The sequence below is a fragment of the Rhinolophus sinicus genome, chromosome 8, assembly GCF_057876585.1.
Source record: "Rhinolophus sinicus isolate RSI-liver-muscle chromosome 8, RSI-T2T, whole genome shotgun sequence".
NCBI classification, from domain to species: domain Eukaryota; kingdom Metazoa; phylum Chordata; class Mammalia; order Chiroptera; family Rhinolophidae; genus Rhinolophus; species Rhinolophus sinicus.
In genome coordinates this window covers 43,374,645-43,394,583 of record NC_142508.1, presented here as the reverse complement: position 1 = coordinate 43,394,583, position 19,939 = coordinate 43,374,645, and the positions used below count along the sequence as shown (strand labels likewise).

The 19,939-nt window shown below is 54.7% G+C and overlaps 2 protein-coding genes across 3 annotated transcripts; both read left to right on the top strand.

Moving 5' to 3' along the window:
• Window positions 1-98: 98 nt before the first annotated feature.
• On the top strand, window positions 99-12,070 carry RAB4B (RAB4B, member RAS oncogene family). Of its 2 annotated transcripts, none has more exons than XM_019751345.3 (8): window positions 99-877; window positions 2,073-2,153; window positions 2,424-2,538; window positions 4,007-4,069; window positions 4,147-4,301; window positions 5,289-5,384; window positions 5,473-5,603; window positions 11,935-12,070. In XM_019751345.3, the coding sequence occupies exons 1-7, from the start codon at window positions 862-864 to the stop codon at window positions 5,586-5,588; spliced, it is 642 nt and encodes a 213-aa protein (XP_019606904.1). In that variant the 5' UTR covers window positions 99-861; the 3' UTR covers window positions 5,589-5,603; window positions 11,935-12,070. The 2 variants fall into 2 exon arrangements, with proteins under 2 accessions (XP_019606904.1, XP_019606903.1); XM_019751344.3 differs by lacking the exon at window positions 11,935-12,070 and adding an exon at window positions 8,972-9,346.
• Window positions 12,071-12,170: 100 nt separating this feature from the next.
• EGLN2 (egl-9 family hypoxia inducible factor 2) lies at window positions 12,171-19,877 on the top strand. The gene is made up of 5 exons (XM_019751342.3): window positions 12,171-13,010; window positions 18,034-18,153; window positions 18,584-18,720; window positions 18,903-18,970; window positions 19,234-19,877. The coding sequence occupies exons 1-5, from the start codon at window positions 12,171-12,173 to the stop codon at window positions 19,287-19,289; spliced, it is 1,221 nt and encodes a 406-aa protein (XP_019606901.2). The 3' UTR covers window positions 19,290-19,877.
• The last annotated feature ends 62 nt before the right edge of the window (window positions 19,878-19,939 follow it).

The following is a 19,939-nucleotide window of genomic DNA, read 5'->3' as shown; positions in this document are numbered from 1 at the left end:
TCCCCAGTTTCCTGAATGTAGCCAATCAACCAACTGACTGCGGTAACGTCATTGGTTGCTAGGCAGGGTTTCACCGACCAAAAGTCCTTTGCTCTAAACTGGGTACCGGAGATGGGCCCCTAATCTCAGCTATCACACACAAGAAAATGAGAAGAAGGAATAATCTAAACAGCCCAATTAGGGGACTGTAACGTCCTCTAGACCAATGGGAGCTAGTGGAACTATTAGGAATGAGTCAATCGGATCATGAGGAAGACACAAATTGTAGAGCCGAGGTTTTCTTGGAAGATTATCTGCAAAGGGAGGTGGGCGGTTAACCTGCGCGTATATCCCCAATTTTCGTCCTGATTTTGAGGTCAGAAATCGCACTGGCCCGCTCAAGAGCCGCCCCTCTTTCAGGATCTTTCTGTCAATCCTGCCCATATCCCCTTCTTTGCATCCGTTTCCCCGCCCCCAAGTCCGCTTCTACCCAATGCGGAATCTCGACTCGGCTTCCGGACTCCTGGCCAAAACCGTTTCTCCTCTCGGCTAAGCATCTCTGCACCGCCTCTTCCCACTTGCTTCGCCAATCACTCGTCTTGGTCCCGCCCCTTTCGGCTCTTCCCCTCTCACAACACCAATCCGTGCCTTTTGTCCCTCCCCCTGGCCTCCGTATCCGCCAATCCCTGACATGGGGAAGTGTGGCCTGGTATCCTGCAGCCCTAGCGGGTCGCGCCGGAGGGGGTTGGAGGCGGAAGTGGCGGTGCCGGGCTCCGGGAGTAGGAAGGAGCCGGGGCTGCAGCCGGAGTAGAGTGGCTGCCAGCCGAGGAGCAGGCGCGGCCGCGGCGCCATATTGCGGCCCTAAGCGGCCGCGACCGAGTCATGGCTGAGACCTACGGTGAGGGTTGTGGGCCAAAGCGGGTCTGGGGTCTGGGCCGAGGGAGGATGTGGCCTGTGGGAATGGGGCGGGGCTTTACATATGAGGGGGGCGGGGTCTGGTGTTATGGGGCAGGGCCTAGTGGATGCTGGGTGGGGTTTAGTGGGTCTGAGGCTGAGCTTAATCGATTTGGGCGGAGCCTGAAGATCTGGTTGTGGGTTTAATAGATTTGGGGCGGGACTTCAGGGAGCCAGTCATCATGGGTCAGGTAGACATTGAGGGAGAGGGTGGGCTTTAATGTGTCGGGGCGGAGCCTGCGTAGATGGGGCGGGGCTTACTTGTGAATGGCAAGGTTTGAATTTGATGGGCTACGGGGGTGCCTGAAGGGATACTCTGCATGCAGGGATTGTTCTGGCTTGAGGTCTGGAATGGGGTTGGGGATGAGTTGTCCTTGAAATTAGGGGGTGGGACTTGTGGCAAGGGGTGGGGCTTAAGCTTGAGAATAGGGGCAGGGCGTTGGGCTGAGGGAGGCAAGGAGGGACTTAGAATTGGAAAATCTGGATGGAGGGATAGGAGGTGGGAGGAGCGGGTGCGGTAGGAAGAGCACTGGTTTAGGAGTCAGAGGGAGTTGTATTCATTCAACAAATAGAACAAAGCATAGTGAACAAGGCAAAGACCCTAAGGTGGGAACCAGCTTGTCATTTTCAGGAGTAGACTGAAAGCCAAAGGCTAGAGTGGAGTCAATGAGTCAGAGTGTTAGGAGGTGAAGTTGTAAGGTTCATGAGCTAGAGTGTAGTCCTTGATAAAATGGCTGTCAAGAGGCCTTAGCAATGTAATCGCTAAGATCTTGGCCTCTGGAGCCAGTTAGCCTGGGTTTGAACTCCAGCTCTGCCTAGCTTAGGGGCCTTGGGCAAGTTAGTTAACCTTTCTGGCCTCAGTTTCCTCATCTGGGACATGGGGATAACTATTAGTATACCTCCCTCATATAGTTTTCCTGAGGATGAAGTGAGCTGTTGATGTAAGTAAAGAACTTTAAAACTGTGTCTGGTACATGGTAAGCATTATATAAGAATTAGCTGTTACTGTTGTTACCCATTGCTCTGTTTCTGCCTCTGTGTTTCTCTCCTTATAACTGTGATGGCCTCTTGGATTCCATATTTTCCCCTGTATCTTTCTTTCCATATGGGTTTTCCTGATTTGGGCTCCATCTGCTCAGACTTCCTCTTCAAATTCTTGGTGATTGGCAGTGCAGGAACTGGCAAATCATGTCTCCTTCATCAGTTCATTGAAAATAAGTGTGAGTATCTGGGAGTGGTCCTGAGAGCACTGAACAGTGGGCATGGGCACAGCATGGGCAGCGGTTGGGGGAGGCAAGGGCAGGGCTGGCCATAGGTACAATTCCAGTGCTGGCTGCCTGGTCCTTGCTTTGGTGTATGCTCTTTGCTAAGTCCTCCTTGAGCCTCAGTTGCCTCAACAGTGAGAATGGGTTTGTAGCGGCTAAGGAGGCCTTGGAGGACAGGGAATCCTCTGAGTCCCTCCACTGCCTCTTTTCGCTTTCCCACTCCAGTCAAACAGGACTCCAACCACACGATCGGCGTGGAGTTCGGATCTCGGGTAGTCAACGTGGGTGGGAAGACTGTGAAACTACAGATTTGGGACACGGCTGGCCAGGAGCGGTTTCGGTAGGTGGGCTGGGCTCCCATGGAGAGAGAAAGAGAGAGAGAGTGGGGGGAGGAGGGAGGTGAGAGGAGAGAAAATGGGAGAGAGAGAGAGAGGTGTGCAGTCACTTGGAGATACAATAATAGCAAGGAGACACTGAGAGGGCAGGCAAGACAGAGGGAGAGAGACAGAGACTGAGTAGCAGGGACATACAGCCAAAGAGAGAATAAGTCCTGGAGAGAGGACGACAGAGACAGAGAGAAAAAGAGATTGAGAAAGAAGCATAGTGAAGAGTGAGAGGCCCACGGAGAGGCCAGCAGACCTTAGAGAGACTATGGTAGTGAGACCCATATGGCTGGAGGGATGGAGACTTGTGCCTAGCGAGAGACCAGGCCTGCAGAGAAAGACACACTTGGGGTGGGCATGAGGGGGTAGAGATGGAAAGAGAGTGATTAAAATAGAAAGACACTTGAAAGAGATACACACAGTCAGAGAAGGAGAGAGAAAGACAGAGACAGAGAGAAGAAGAGAAAGATAAGGGAGATGAGGAGACACAGAGAGAATAGAGACAAAGACAGGGAGAGTGGGACAGGTGTAGCCAGAGATGGAGAAATCTCTGTGTTGTGGGGAGAGAGAGAAATATGTAGGGCTCAGCGCACAGTATGTCTTCAGAAAATGTCTGCAGAAAAGGTGATAGACGCATAGAAACTCTGAGTCTGAGAAACGGAATCTGGTCCATGGAGAATTGTGGTCCCTGGGCAGCGCTTCATAGCTAAGTTATATTTGTGTGTTACTCCACTGTGTGAGGCCAGAGAGAGAGGGCGAGGGAGAGACATGTATGCCACATGAATTGGATTGTAGTAAATGTTCAATAAATGCTTCTGGAATGATTGCATGAGTTCCAAAAGGACCCAGACTGGTGACACAGGGAGATACAGACTGGGGGCCATACTGGGAAAGGGACCTCCCCCAGACGCTGCCTCCCCAGAAGATCCGCCCTCAGCCTTTCACCTTGGAGAAGACATATACAACTTTGCCCTTGTGTATGGTCAGGAAACAAGCGGATGTAATTGCATAGCACTTGGCCAGGACTGGGCAAAGGGGACATGACAGAAAATGTTGAATGAATGAATGAATGAGAATGCAAGAGTGAGGTGAGAGAGCCAGAGTTAGAGACAGAGAGAAATGGAGATTTAAAGACACACATAAGGGAGACAGACCAATGAAGAGATTCAGAAAAACAGGGACGCAGACAGTCAAAGACAGGGAAAGACTCAAACAGAGGTAAACAAACAGCTAAGTGAGATAGAGATTGAGGGAGACAGAGACTGCGAGACAGAGAAATTGTAGTGAGGCCAGACCAGGCCAGGTTTTGGGGGATGGGCCAGCAATGAAGGGGGGTCTCCGAACCACCAGTCTTTCTCCGCAGAGGGGGGCAGTCTTGGGGCAGACCCCAGCCTCAGGGGTGACTGGGTCCCCCTGGCCCCACAGGTCAGTGACACGGAGTTACTACCGAGGGGCAGCCGGAGCCCTGCTGGTGTACGACATCACAAGGTGGGTATGTGGAATGGGAGGGGGGGGCGGGCAGCCCCTCTCCTGTGCCCACCTCCCTCCTTCCTCTATCTCCACAGCCGGGAGACTTACAATTCCCTGGCTGCCTGGCTGACGGACGCCCGCACGCTGGCCAGCCCCAACATCGTGGTTATCCTTTGTGGCAACAAGAAGGACCTGGATCCTGAGCGTGAGGTCACTTTCCTGGAGGCCTCCCGCTTTGCCCAGGAGAACGGTGAGGGCCATGCTGTCAGCCCCCTGGGGCCATGGGCCTTCTGGCTCTCTGACTGTGCCCAGCAGGAGAATGAGGAGGTTTAGAGGTCTGGGTTCAAATATGAGTGTTGCCACACATGTGCCGTGTGACCACTCTGGTCCTCAGTTCCCTCATCTGGAAAGTGGGGCTCACAATGTTTCTGCCTCACATCCTGAGTGATGGTTAAGGGAGATGGTCCATGGAAAGCCCCAGCACCACCTAGATGGAATGGGTACTTAATGTTGGCTGCTAAGAAGGTTTCAACCACCATGGGCAGGGCACAGGGTATTGGTGTAAGGTGGAGGCTGCAAACTCTGATGACCCTAGGGGACAGGCATGTTTTGTGAAGAAAAGAGGTAGGACAGGGTAGACCCCACGTTAGTAGTCCCTGGCGTTAGGGGAGTGGACAAGACTGATAGCTACGTCAAAAGGTATGCAAGTGCAAACCCATTTGAAACATCGTGTTGGCTTAGGGTCTGTCCACATTCTTTTCACATGTCATCTCCAGGTTTAGCGGAGATTTGGCCATCAGAAAGATGTGGGTTCAATCCTGGCTCTTAATTTACTGTGAGACCCTGTCACGTGACTGATGGGTGGGCTGTGGTGGACCTGGGCCTTGCTAGATGGTGCTGGGGACCAGTGGTAAAGACAGCCCTGGGCCCAGCTCTCATGGGCTCACAGCTGGGGGAGGCACAGGGGCTGTGGGAGCCCAGAGGAGACACCTGACCCATCCTAGGAGGTCAGGGAGGACTTTCTGTAGGAGGAGATGGTGTGAGCTGAGCTCTGAAGAAAGAGTTAGGTGGACACCTGGGGAGGAGGGCATTCATGGCAGGGGAATGGCATGTGCCTAGGCCGGGAGTGAGAGCAAAGGTGGCACGTTTGAGGAACAGAATGAGAGGCAGCAGGTCAAGGTTAGAGTGGAGAATGGGGACTGACTGAGGCCCTGATCTTCCGAGTGTCTGCCCCCAGAGCTAATGTTCCTGGAAACTAGCGCTCTCACTGGGGAAAACGTGGAGGAGGCTTTCCTGAAGTGTGCCCGCACCATCTTGAACAAGATCGACTCAGGTGAGGCCCAAACTGACCAGAGCGGGAATGGAAGGCAGGGCTCAGAGTTCTCCCATGGACCAATCCTGATCTGTCCCCTCCCCGGCAGGTGAGCTCGACCCTGAGAGGATGGGCTCAGGAATTCAGTACGGTGACGCTTCCCTTCGCCAGCTGCGGCAGCCTCGGAGTGCCCAGGCCGTGGCCCCTCAGCCCTGTGGCTGCTGAGACCTTTGGAGCCAGGTGGGATACTGGGGACTCGGGGACTGCAGGGGTGGTCTTCTGGCAAGGGGGAATACAGAGCAGGGACAGAGACACGGAAAAGGAGAGATGACAAGAGAAACGGAGAAAGATGCAAAAACACCTGAGTTAAAGTAGCCATCTTCCCAGGCACGAGGAAGTCCTTTCCATCCCACTGCCAACTCTCTTCACTGGATGTCTGATCCTCCCAGTTATAATTCATCAAATATTTATTGCATGTCTGCTGTGTGCCAGACCCTGTTCAAGTCACTGGTGAAACAGACTAAAATTCCTGCCCTGTGGTGGAGACAATCAACAAGATACATAAATAAATTATATAGTAGTTAGAGATACAAGAGCTGTGGAGAAAAGTAAAGCAGGGCAAGGAGGGGTGGAGAGGTGGAGGAGCGGAATTTTAAACAGGATGGTGAAGCAAGGCCTCACTGAGAAGGTGACGTTTGAGCAAAGACCTGAAGGAGGTGAGGGAGGGGATCATGTGGGGATGGGGTGGGGGGGAGTGGGGAAGAGTATTCTAGGCAGAGAGAACAGCCAGTGCAGAGGTCCTGAGGTAGGGTCATGCCTCTCATGGGTGAGGAAGACCGAGGAAGCCAATGTGGCTGGAGTGGAGTAGGGGGGGAGAGAGAGGAAGAGAGAGAATGTGTGTGTTGGGGGTGGTGGTAAACAGGATATGGGAGTAGAGGAGGACTGGGGCTTATACCCTGGGTGGGTTGGGCGCCATAGGAGGGCTCTATGCAGAGGAGGGATGGAATCTGATCAGGTGATCACAGAGGCCCTCGGGATATTCGGGATAGGGGGAACCGTGGGAGCAGGGTCGTTGCTGGGAGACCAGTGAGAAGGTTACTGCAAAGTCAAAGACAGTGGTAGACAGGACCACTGTGGGGAGGAGGAGGGGTTGAGAAGTGATAGGTTCTGTATCCTCCCTGGTCTCGTGTTTAGTCATGTCCCCTCTTCATGTAGCCACTGGGTCTTTCTAAAGTACAAATCCAATCTTATCCCTCCCCCGTTAAAAACCATTCATCCATGGCTCCTAGGACCCATGGGACACAGCTGAGGCTCCTCAGGCTGGTGTTTGACTCTGCAGGGGCTGGCCCCTGCCAGCCTCTCTTGCCTCAACTTGCATCTCTTCCCATTTCTCAGACCACTGCAGCCACACTGAAGTTCTCTGTTTCTCCGCATCTTTAGTCACGCTGTTCCCTCTGCCAGGAACACCCTTCCTTCCCTTTCTTGCCTGGTAACTCCTCCCCCTCCTTCAGGAAGCCTTGCTTGTTCCAAACTCCTTGGCAGACTTGCAGGATCTACAGGATCATGTCCCCATCTCTCTGGGGGTATGAATTTCTTCTCAATTCTCTCTGTGCTTCTTGCCCACCCCCAGCCATTGGCAGCTCCAGGGGGGTTATGGGGGAAAAAGACTTTGGATATACTTTGAAGGCAGAGTCAACATGATTTCCTGATGAATGGATATGGAATTTGAGAGAGAGGAGTCCAGGATGAGTTCTTTGGGGCAGGACTCATTTTTTCATTCCAGGCCTTTCTATCCGCTGTGCCTCTGCTGGATGCGCCTGTCCTCTCTCCTCCTTTCTTACAGCAACTCCCATTCATCATCTGGTCTCTGCTAACGTGACTCTTCTGCAGGGACCTTTATCCCAGACGGGGTCACTCCCTCTTGTTGAGTGGTCTCAAAACTGCCCCTTCCTTTTTTAAAGCTCTCAATTCTGTACACTTGATTGTTACTATTTGTTTGATGTTTTTCTTCCCAATCTGAGAAGGAAAGGAGGTGACAGATCAGACTCCCCGAGCCAGGCTGCCTGTATTTAAACTCTGACTCTGTCACTTTGTAGCTTGGTGACTCTGGACAAATTATTTAACCTTTCTGGACCTTGGTTTCCTCAATAATACTGTCTTCCTCATGTGGGTGTTGAGGAGATAAATAGTTAATTCATGTAAAGTGCTTAGAACGGGGACTGACACTGGCTGTGCAGAAATGGATTGGGTGTGTATTCTTCACCCCAGGGCTTAGTCAGCACAGGGTCTGTTTCAGGGTTTGCCTTCAGGGAATCAAATATAATAGGGTGATACTTTTTCAAAATTTGTTGACTGCAATCTGAAGGAGGAAATGTGCTGATTTAATACTGCCACACACATATAAAACGGAAACACATGATTCCCTAGCACTAATATCCTTTTTTTAAAAATTGAGGTGAAATTTACATAACATAAATCCAGCCATTTAAAAGTATTTATATATAATTTGGTGGCATTTAGTACATTTACAAGGTTGTGTGATGACCACCTCTGTCTAGTTTCAAAACATTTCACTGTCTTAAAAGGAAACCCCATCCCCATTAAGCAGTCACTCCCCATTCCCCCCAGCCTCTGGCACCCACCTATCTGCTTTCTGTCTCTGGACCAAAATTCTTATTACATACAATGCACTCTGATATTTTCTATGTATTCTATTTCTTTTTCTTTCTTACCCCCTTTTCCCACCCCCCACTCCTGTTCAAGCTGTTGTTTCCCAGTCTAGTTGTATAGGACACAGCTCCCTGGCCCATGCTGGTGTTATGAGCCTTGCTTTCCCCCCTACTGAAGCAGTTGGTCAGCGGCTGGCTCACAGCAGCTCTTGCTGGCTGCCAGCTGTTCATGGCAGCCCAGCTCCAGGGAGAGCTGTTGTTCACAATCTTAGCTGTAGAGGGCGCAGTTCACTGGCCCATGTGGGAATCGAACCAGCGACCAGCGACCTTGGCGTTAGGAGCACAGCACTCCAACCACCTGAACCCCCGGGCCAACCGGGCCAACCCTATGTATTCTAACTCAAAGATTGGTCAGTGCCCACCAAACTGATTTCCCAACCCACTAATGCAGTCCTGCACATTGAAATCACCTGGAGAGCTTTAAAAACAACGAAGCCCAGGCTTCATCCCAGAGATTATGAAATGATTTTGGGATTTCTAGAAGCTCCCAGGTAATGCTATCTGCAACAAAGCAAGAACCGCTAACCGAAATATGTCTCCTCTCTTTGGAAAACCCTTGAATGAGACCTGGAGTGGGGGCGATCCAGGACCGTAGAGTGGCACAGACCTCCAAAAGTGGGGACACAAAATTTAGACACTGAGATGCCTCTCTACAGTCTCAAGGAGACAGCTCTCTGAGGCAAACAGGGAGATAACCTCAGAGAGAGTGCCCCAAATTACATGCAGACGAGAGATAGAAAGTCAGACAGACAGTGTAGACACTTTGGGAGAAAGGTATGGACAGAGACACAGATGGCAGGAAGATACCCAGAAATGAGACAGACAAACCAGCTGGACAGAGCCAGGATCCTTCCAGTTTACCACACACTTTTCTTTCAGCTCACCTATTCTCCAGGACCAGCCCTGCCCTTTTGGCTGGGGCCCAGACCCAGGCCCCGGGAGGCCAAGCCCCTCACCTGCCCTGGCCCCAGAGAAGCTGCCCTGCCACCTGTCCCCCTTCCCTGGCCTGGTGGGGCCTGGCTGAGGGGCAAGACTGAGCCACGGGGGAAGGGGGAATCCGTACCTGCTGCTGCTTCCTCTGTCTTGGCTAACCCCTGTATCCCCTGAACCCCTAACCCTTCTTGAAGAGTTTCCAAAGCCTGAGACCAGGGCCATTTGGCCCCAGCTCCCCTGGCCCTGTCATTGTGAGTACGAGTTATTTATTACCTGGAGGCCTGCCCTGCCCGACCCCACCCCCATAAAGCATTGTTTACACCGGTGTCTTGGCCTCTGTCATTTTGGGGTGGCAGGGAGGGAGGGGAGACTGAAGAGGTCCCTGATGAAAGACTCATGTATCATGATGTTTGGAGCCGTGTTTATGGTTTGGACATGGTGTGGGGGTACATCATGACTCCATGACTTGTGTCTTGTAGAGGAAGTCTGTCACTGTGTGCACATTTTGTGACAGTGCCTGCTGGAGGTCCACATGTATAACACTGATGTCCCTGTGTTTGTGACGTGAGTGATGGTATCTGTAGGAATGTGTGCTGCTTGTGTGTGTCACTGTGACGACTGTGTCCTTGGTAATTGTATTCATGAGGCTGGTGTTTGGGACACCAAGCAACATGAATGAGAATTCGGGCCTGTGCGTGATACCTATGCATGTCTGATGCCTGAAAGTCTGAGGCACACACTATGGGGTGTGTGACTGTGCAAGTGTGCCCCTGAGGGCTGTGTGTTTTGATGTGAATGTGGTTCCTTTGATACTCGTGTGTGTGACCATGAACCCTGTGTGGGTCTTTGTGCAACCCTGACTCTGGAGTCAGGTGTTACCTCCTTGTGTCCAGGTGAACCGCTGACACCGTACGTGCTCTGCCAGGGACAGGTGAAGCCCCCTCCTAACTGTTCTGCTACCCCCAAGTCAGCTTTAACCCACCCTGGGCAGGCCTGAGCCCCTGGGCAGGCCTGAGCCCCAGCTCAGCGGGGCCAATGGCAGAGGGGGTGGAGCATTTAAATGACCTTATCTGCATAGTTCTCCCAGGCCCAATCGCCCAAAGTGTTCTTAAAGACCTGAGACTGTCACGCAAATGTATTCTCTGCGTAGCTTTCCTAGGTTGCTTTACTCCGACTCCTGCAATTGTCTTGAGACAGAGCAGAGATTAGGATACATTTGCACATCCCTTCTAGCCTCTCAAGGACGTTCCGCATTTTTTTCCTTCGTTATAAAAAGGCCTTATGTAAATTGTCACTGACGTGTTGAGATACATTTGCCAACTAACTCCCCCGATATTTCTCAATATCCCTATTCTTGGGCCGTGAAAAGGCGGAGCTGTTCATGTAAATAACATCGGTGATTTGCATGCCGCTCTCCGACCCTGCTACTCATTGCGGAGTTCTAGGCTCTGAGGGAGTGGGTCTGTCCAAATAGCATTTTTATTTTCATAATCCTCCCACGTCGCTTGGCGTAAGATGCGCATAAACTGCCCCTCCCTAATTCAGCCTTTTCTAACGGCCTGTCCTTTCGCGCAAAGGGGCGGGACGTAGAATGCAAATGAGCCTCGTCGGTCGGCCCACCTCCCCTTTCTCGAGGGCGGTGCTCTGAAAGTCCGCGCTCCGCCCCGCGCGCCTCGCGCCTGCGCACCCTCTCCTCTGCCCGGGCACTGTCACGTATCCACCGGGCGAGGCGGGGGGCGGAGCGCCGCGGGTGGTGGGGGCGGGGTATGGCGCGCTGTGCGGCGCAGGACGGCTGGCACAAACGGCGGCGCCGGGGCCGAAGGAAAAACCTCGGTGAGGAGAGAGCGGGGAGGGAAAGGAGCAGAGCAGAGAGGGCGCTCGAGTCGGGTCGCCGGCGGGAGCTGGGCGGGGCGTGGGGACGCGCGCCGGGCCCGCGGTGGCGGAGCGTGGCGACCCTGGGGAGGGGGAGGGTGGGGCATGGGGGAGAGATTGCGCGACGGGCACGTTGAATGCCGGCCGTTGCGGGGGTTGGGGTGGCTGTGAGGAGCGCGCGCCCGGCAGAGGGTAGGAGAGAGGGCACGGGGACCCTAGCGGTCCCTAGGCCTTGCTTCCGTCGCCTGCTGCGCCCCGACGAAGCCTCAGGGCCTGCACGAAAGGGAGTTGGCGGGGAGGGGGTGGTCGCTGTTTTCCCTAGTCTTGTACGCGAGTGCGTGATCCTTCCTCCGCCCTTTCCTCTGTCGCTGTGGACCCTCCTCCGGCGGCTCCCTTCCGTCCGTCTGTCTGTCTCAGGACCTCCCTTCCGTCTGGGTGTGTCAGCCCCCAACAGGCTTCCTCCCGTTGGGCTCAGGTCGATCCTTCCACCCTGGTCTGTCCGGTTGTTTAAGGCCCTCCCAGCCTTTCTTCGGTTTGTTTTTCTGTCTCTGTCACCCCCCCTCCGCCCCCCACCAGCCTTCCTGTTTTCTTTGTCTTTGGACTCCCCATTTTGCTCTGTGGACCCCCCACACACATTTTCTTTGTGTCTCCCTGGAACCCCCAGGCAGATCACCTCTATTTGTCTCTAACTCTTCTATTCCCCATTCCTCCACCGTTCCTTTTCTACTTCAGGCCCCTCCCTCTTTTCTGTTTGTCTCTGAGGATGCTCTCTCCCCCAGCCTCCACCTCAGTCTTCTGTTTTGGGTCATCTATCCAGCCTTACTCCTTCGCTGCCTCCCTCACTGACTCTTGAGTGTCAGTGATTTCCCTCCAAAATTCCCAGGGTCTTCTCTCTCACTTGGCTCACACTTTGGGGTCTCTGTAGCCAAATCTGTCTGCCTTTCTACTGCCCTTCCACCCCTCACCCGGTCCCCCAGCCATCCTACCTGCTTCTAGCTCCTCTCACATCCTTTTTTTCCCCCTCTCTCTCCCTCCAGCCACCCTGACAGGTCCTTTTCCAAGCTCCTAGGGACAGCAGAGGATTTGGGGACCAGCGAGCACCCCCAGGGCACTAGAAGAGCCTCTGCCACCTGCCCTGCCTCACCCAGCTCCACGCCAGGCCCGGCCACCCCGGCCCCCAGCTGCATCAAGTGGAGGAGGCGGCAGCGGAGGAGGGTGGCACCATGGGCCCGGGCCGTGCCCTCCATGCCCGGGGGATGAAGACAGTGCTGCCATGGACAGCCCGTGCCAGCCACAGCCCCTGAGTCAGGCTCTCCCTCTGTTGCCGGGTTCTGTGTCAGAGCCTTTGGAGCCTGGCCGGTCCAGGATGGGGGTAGAGAGATACCTGCCGTGTCCCCTGCTACCCTCCTACCACCGTCCAGGATGTCCAGGAGCGCCTGCTGAGGCCTCAGCGGGGAGTGGGACCCCCAGAGCCACAGCCACTTCCACCACAGCCAGCCCCCTGCCAGAGGGCTTTGGTGGGCAGGATGGTGGCGAGCTGCGGCCACTGCAGAGTGAGGGTGCTGCGGCACTGGTCACCAAGGGGTGCCAGCGACTGGCAGCCCAGGGCGCCCGGCCTGAAGCCCCTAAACGGAAATGGGCAGAGGATGGTGGGGATGCCCCTGCACCCAGCAAGCGGCCCTGGGCTAGGCAGGAGAACCAGGAGGTGGAGGGGGAGGGCGGCATGGGCTGCAGCAGTGGCCGTGGTGAGGCCAGCGCTGGGCTGAGGGAGGAGGAGCTGCCTGCTGCGCCTGAGCGCTTGGCCCTGGACTATATTGTGCCCTGCATGCGGTACTATGGCATCTGTGTCAAGGACAGCTTCCTGGGGGCGGCACTGGGTAGCCGTGTGCTGGCCGAGGTGGAGGTCCTGAAACGTGGTGGGCGCCTGCGTGATGGGCAGCTAGTGAGCCAGCGGGCTATCCCGCCACGCAGCATCCGTGGGGACCAGATTGCCTGGGTGGAAGGCCACGAGCCGGGCTGCAGAAGCATTGGGGCCCTCATGGCCCATGTGGACGCTGTGATCCGGCACTGCGCTGGAAGGCTGGGCGGCTACGTCATCAACGGGCGCACCAAGGTAAGGCTGCCCAGCTCACATTTGTGGGATGCCCTGTGCTCTCAGCACCAGTGGGTTTGGAGACAGGCCTCTCAGGTCACAGAAGGATATAGGCAGTTTCATTGGAGGGAGTGTTGGAGTTTACTTTGGGCTCTTACTCCCTGAGGGAACTCGGGGGTGAGGGTTGGGGGGCTGTGTACTTGCTTCCTGTGGGCCTTAGTTTGTGTACCTGTAAACCATGGGTTTGTCCTGTAGCCACAGTGCTTCTTGACCTTGCCAGGGATCCTCTTGAAGAACCTGAGGACAGGTGCTGACATTCATAGCCCAACACCTGTGCGTGGGTCCTAGACCAAGAATGGTCCATGTAGACAGGCACATGTTTCTGTCTCAGTCTGTCCATCTGCACCTGTCTGTCCCTGTCTTCCTTCATCCTTCCGCGTTTCCCCATCTTTTCATCCATCCCTGTCTGCTGGCTTATGTAGTTAGTGTATCCTGCCCCCATCTGCCTCTGGTCTGTCCATTCTTTCTCCTAGGCAGGAAAACCAGGAGGTGGAGGCGGGAGGGTGGCAGTTTTGAGGCCAGTGCCAGGCTGGGGGAGGAGGGGCTGCCTGCTGTGCCTGGCGCTGGGCCACGTGGTGCTCTATGCCACACTATGGTGTCTGTGTTAAGGACAGCTTCCTGGGGGTGGCACTGGGTGTCTGTGTGCTGGCCAGGGTGGAAGTCCTGCCCCCATCTTTCCTGGTCCTCCCCATCCTAGTCCCTGTCCTCCATCCTTTCTATCCTGTCTGCCCATCACTTCATCCCTGCCCGGCTCTGGTCTGTTCCCTTGACGCTCTGCCTGTGTGTCTCTTCTTGGTCCTTTTTTCTTTAGAATATTAGTTACTAATCTTTTTTTGGAAACTGGGCCTTTTTGAGAATTTGCCATTTTGTGATACTCTCAAGAAAAGTGCTGATTTGATTGGAGTTTATGGGCAGCTGTCAGGGCCTCCTGGGCCTCCAGCTCCCCATTCAAGAACCTGGGTTAGGAGTCCTGCATAGGACAGTGGTCCATAGAGCTTTTCCAGCCTGCTGACGAGATAGTTCTCTTCATGAAGGGGATTGAGGGCCTTGACCTTGAGTCCAAGGCTTGGTGTCGTTTGGACAAGGCCTTGTAGGGACTGCCCACTGCACAACACCAGTGTGCCTGGCTGATGGCACTGCCTGTGTTCTGTCCTTCAGGCAAGGGCTTGTGCTCGTGATGTCCCCTTCCTCCTTTCTCAGATCCCATCTTGGGTTCTGCCTCTGTGCAGCTTCCCTCTCAGGCTGGAGCTGGCTTGGGGACCAGGGCTCCCCTGGGGCTGAGGCCAGTGTCCTCCCCACCCCAGCTGGAACTTGTCCTACTTCCCTCTCCCTCCTGTTACTTGATAGCTGGAGAGCCAGAGGTGGCCCCTCCCTGGACTCCACTCCTGCGCAGGCAGGAGAGATTAGTGGGAGTCTCCCTGGCCACAGGGTGCTGAGCACCTTCACCCCGGGGTCCCAGAAGTTGGGGGTAGACCACAAGAGCTGAATGGCCCAGGGCAGGACACTTCCCTGAGCCTCAGTTTGCTCATCCACAGGATAGGAAAACCAGGTTAAGTCCCCAGCTAGTCTGTGCCTGTTTCAGGAGGGGAGGGTAGAGGGAGCAGATCTCTTCCCCTTTGGTGCCTTGGATGTGGTTGGGCACAGGGCCCCTGTTAGGATTTGGGGGTGTGTGTGACTTTTTTAGCCCTAGGTGACCCCTGTTGCCCTGGGAGGTAAGCCAGGGTAGACTACGAAGGGAGGGGAGGAGCCAACCCAATCACTGGAGTTCCTCTCAGACCCTCCCCTGCCCCAATGAGACAGCAACTCCAGGCTTCCCTGCCTTCAAAGGGCAACATCTGGGCTCCCTCCCCAGGCTCTGCAGTACGATAGTGTGGGGTGCTGGGGTGGGTGGCCACAGTGGTAGTGGGGGCACGGATCACTGGAACGGCTAGGTCCAGCAACAGCCTGCTCTGTCGTTTGGAGTGGAGCTCCTGTGTTCTGTCTTCCTGCTCTCTGCTTAGTTAGCCTGCGGGTAGGACAGAGCTGACCCCTATTAGTACTACTACAGGGGACTCTAGGGAGGGCCTGGTGGGCTTGGCTTGCCCCTTTAAGAGCAGCTTGGAGGTGGGGCCTGCTGTCCTTGGCTCAGTCCCCAGCTTCTGATGGGTGTGTGTGTGTTGGGGCTCTTGGCACAGTGTCACCAATAGCATTTAACTCTAATTTCCTAGCTCTGAACCCAGCTGCCCCTTCCCTGAGGGGGAAGGGTGAGGAACAAGTTTCCGTGTGTCCGTGTCACTCTGCTTGTTGTCCCTTTCCCTTGTGGGGGAGGAAGTAGATGTTCCGCTGGGGCCAGAGTACGCCTCCACCCTCCATTCCCCACGGTATGTGTGTGTGGGGGGAGGGGGGCCTTAAAGGGCCTGTGTCTGTGCCCAGCCTTCATGCACAAGTACCATTCCACGCCAGACCACTGAGGGTGTCCACCTTGCATGGTGGGAGAGCCTCTGTGAGGTCGCACAGGCAGGATGGAACAGAGGCTGAGGCCCAGAGGAGTGTTTTCAGTCAACAGGTACCCCCCAGGGAGCCAGGCCTGGGCCTAGTACTGGATAAACAATTCCCCGTGCTGATTTCACACTGAGGGGTGGAGTGGAAAATCAGCCCAGGTACCTCCAGCTAGAGGACTCAAGGTGCCCCTTCACCGGAGACCTGAATAACAAGAGGATGGGGGGTGGGTGGGAAGAGTGTTCCAGGCAGGTGCAAAGGCCTTAGGGACGAGCACAGGCAGGTCTGAGAACAGTCAGGAGGCCTGAGAGGCTGGAGCATAGTGGTAGGGATAAGAGGTGAGGTTGTGATGGGCAGTTTATATTTTGTGTTTTTGGGGGATGCAGTGGGAACTTGAAGGGATTTGAACAATGAAGAGCTGGAGAAAAAGGTCTCTGGCTGCTGTGTTGGGATGGATTGTGGGGGAAGAGGTTGCAGCACTGGAACCCTTTCCCCACCCCCCTCCTTGTGCACAACCAGCAAAATCTCTGCTTCTGTCCTAAGTGGGGAGTCCTTGTCTGTCCCTGATCAATGACTCACAAATTCCAGGTCTCCTGGGCCACAGCTGTGTGTTCTTGCCAGTGAGGTGCTTATTCAGAGCGCTGACCCACCTGCAGGGAGTGAGCAGTGCAGAGGCTGCTCCTGAGCTGGGTGGTGTAGGGGCCTGCTCACTGCCTGTGCCCTGGTGCTGCAGAGAGAAGCGTGCTTTGCACTGCTGGGTGGCTGGACCGGGTGGCAACCCTCCTGGCCTCTTGTCCAGGGCAGGTGCTGTGGTGTGCAGGCACACATGTGGAATGCAGAGCGATTTACACTCATGCTGGGAGGAGGCCGAGGGATTGAGTCGATCTGGCCTAACATGGGGTGCTCGGCAAGCCTGTTTTGGCCTCAGATGCTGACCTTTTTGATCAGGAATGTTTCCCTCAGGCTGTCTTGCAGGGCTGTGGTCTCACAGGTTTAATGAGGGTTAATGGGGAGCAGCAGCTGGCCTGGATCGAGGGGTCAAGACAGATGGTCTCCAGCGGAAGAGGGCCTAAAACTTGAACCTGGGAGTTAGGGCTGTAGGAACACCTGGACCTCAGAGTACCTCATAGTACCACCTCCACCTTTGTGTCAGCTCCCTAATGAGAAACAGGCCCCGAGTGGCGAGGCCCAGGCCTCAGCATGGGCAGGCTGGCCCGGGCAGTGGGAGTCATCATGCTAGGGTCTTCATGCCAGTGCCCTCGTGTGCCCCATCCAGCCCTCCCAGTGGCTTTGGCCAGAGGGTAGGACAGGGACTTTTTTTAATGTCATTTCAGCCTGTGCTTTTTGGCTCTCCGTCATGTGGAAGGCACCATGCTGGGTATCTTCCCAGACATTTGTATCTTGTTCAGTTCCCACAACAACCTGTGAAGCAGCTTTCAGCTCCATTTCATGGAGGGAGGAACCTGAGACAGGAAGTTAAAGTCACTTTCCGACATCATAGCTAGAATGGCCGCTCTGAAACTAAAACCTGGGAGTTAGGTCTGTAGGAACACCTGAGGCCTTTCCTCATACCACATCCACCTTTGTGTCAGCTCCCTGATGAGAAACAGGCCCTGAGTGGCTAGGCCCAGGCCTCAGCATGGGCAGGGAGAGGAGGAGAGAACCTGTGGCTAGATCTGTACACAGAGAAGCCAAGACCTGGAATGAGTCCTGTTAGATCTGTGCGGGGTCAGGAACTTCCAAAGTTAGGTTCACAGAGGGGTTAACGCCACTGCTGGAAATAGAGTTGTTTATTAGTTCCGCTTTACAGATGGAGGCAGTTGAATCCCATTCAGGCGATGGGACTGTCCAAGGCTACCCAGTTATCCTTGGAGTTGGGATTAGATCTCAGGCTCTAGTCACACTTTAGCACTTTAGGTTTGGGTATGTGTAGGAGAAATAATTTACTTAGTGGTGATTCTTTGTGGTCAGGGGCAGCAGTTTTTAACATTGCTGCACATTAGTACTACCTGGGGAACCTTTAAAAATTCCAGGCTCCACCTTAGACCAAGTACATGAGAACCTCTGAGGTGGGCCTGGGTTCAGTGTCCCAGGTGGTTCCATTCTGCAGCCGATAGCGATAACCCCTGGTGTAGGGCTGTGAGGCCACATCACTGCACATCAGAAAACGTTTACACTGCTTTTATTCTGCTGAGATGTGTGAGATGGGGTCGGGTTATCTTTAATAAATGAAACTCAGTTCCTCACTGAGCCCCTGCTTTGGGTTGGCGGTGTGTGTGTGTGTGTGTGTGTGTGTGTGTGCACTGTTGAGGCCCTGGAACTGAGGTTTCTGGTGGGTGGGAGCTTGGCTGAAAAAGGAGAAAGTTGGGACTGGAGCCCTTAGGACCCAGGACACTTAAGTCAAGGGAGAGACCAGGGGCAGGGAGGGGTGAGAAAGGAGGTAATGGCTACTTCCTCAAATGTCCCTGCCTAGCCCCAGTAAACCACCCTCATCTGTCTCTGACAGGCCATGGTGGCATGTTACCCAGGCAACGGGCTGGGGTATGTGAGGCATGTTGACAATCCCCACGGCGATGGGCGCTGCATCACCTGTATCTATTACCTGAATCAGAACTGGGACGTCAAGGTAGGGTGTTGGGGTGGGGATGGGGATGGGGCGGCGTGCATCTACTCCATTTTCCACTTCCAGTTCAGCTTCTAATATTCTCCTGTTCCCTTTTTCAGTCCACAGAGGGGTGGGGCAATTTGCCGCATGGCATGGCTCTTCCTGGGGAATGGCCCCTCCTTCTCTCTGTCTGACTGTAGGGTGGCAGAGCAGAGCCTCCTCCTTTGGGGAATAGTGCTGTCTGCCCAGCCGCTGTCCTAATGAACCCTCCCATTTCCTGTCTTTAGTAGCTTCCTGCCCATCTCCATGGTGATGCAGACTGGGTTGTCATTCATTTTAAGGGGCTGAGTAGTGGGAGGGAGGGATGTGTGTAGCTGCTACGCCCCCTGGTGGGCACCTTGGGGTGGGCAGTGTCAGCCTCCTGCCTCATCATTCTCTGGCTTCCCCTCAGGTGCATGGTGGCCTGCTGCAGATCTTTCCTGAGGGCCGGCCTGTGGTAGCCAACATCGAGCCACTCTTTGACCGGCTGCTCATTTTCTGGTCTGACCGGCGGAACCCTCATGAAGTGAAACCAGCCTATGCCACCAGGTATGACCCATACTTCTGGGATGTGCCCAGGTGCTCCCTGGGAGTGATGAAGTGCTGAGAGGGAACATTAGTGGGAACATAACCAGGCTCAGAGGGTGGGCTGTAATGTCATTATAGATATGGTGGCTGGAATTTTAGAAAAGCGATCTCTAATTGCCCTCTGGGGCTGCTCTGGTCCCCAGGTACGCCATCACTGTCTGGTATTTTGATGCCAAGGAGCGAGCAGCAGCCAAAGACAAGTATCAGCTAGGTACCTGCTTCCCATTTGGCATCCCCTCCCTCAGATTGTTCCTATTCCATGTACCTCACCAGGCCTCAAGCTACCTTATCCACCTCGTCAGCCTTTTACTAAATCCTGCCACCTCTGTCCACCTTCCCTAGACACCTACTCTCCTGGTGCCCCCAACATGAGCCCCATCTCGTGTGGTCGTCTTCCCCCACCTTTCCAGCTTTTTCTTGATCTCTTTGTCCCTTCCCTGATGACTCACTATCTCCTGTCTCCCCCTCACCCAGCATCAGGACAGAAAGGTGTCCAAGTACCTGTATCTCAGCCGAGTACACCCACCTAGTGGCCATCCCCAGAGCTGCATGGACAGACAGCTTGCCCTGACTTCTGGAGAGCCCCGGCCTGCGCTGCCTCGCCAGCAGCCCACCAGTCTTGGTGCCTATTCCTTCCCCGCCACAGCTGCTGCTTCCGACTTTGCCTCTGTCCTGCCTGGTGTGGAGGGCACCCTCAGTTACTGAGGACCAACCAAGGAAGAGGAAAGACCTGTGATGGGGGCTGGGGTTGTGACCTGGGCAAGGGCCAGTGTTGGGGGCTACCATTATTGGAGCTGGGGGCCTGTGTCCTGTCCTGTCTGGTTGTGACCCTCTCAGGTGTGGAGAGCTGGAAGGAGGCATTGCCACTTCCCACCAGGATGCAGGATTTGGGGTTGAGGTGAGTCATGGCCTCTTGCTGGCAAAGGTTTGCGGGGGGGAGAACCCCCAAGCCCCCCACTCCTCCAGCCTGGAATGTGAAGTGACTCCCAACCCCTTTGGCCATGGCACCTTTTGGACTAGGCTGCCACTGCTTGGGCAGGATGAAAGGTGCTGGGAGGAGCATGGGTGTGAAAGTCCTGTCAGCCAAGAAATAAATAAAAGTTTACCTCAGAGCTGCACACATCTATTCTCTCCCTCTTCTTGCCTCTATCTGCAATTCAGGGTCTTTATTGACCAAAGA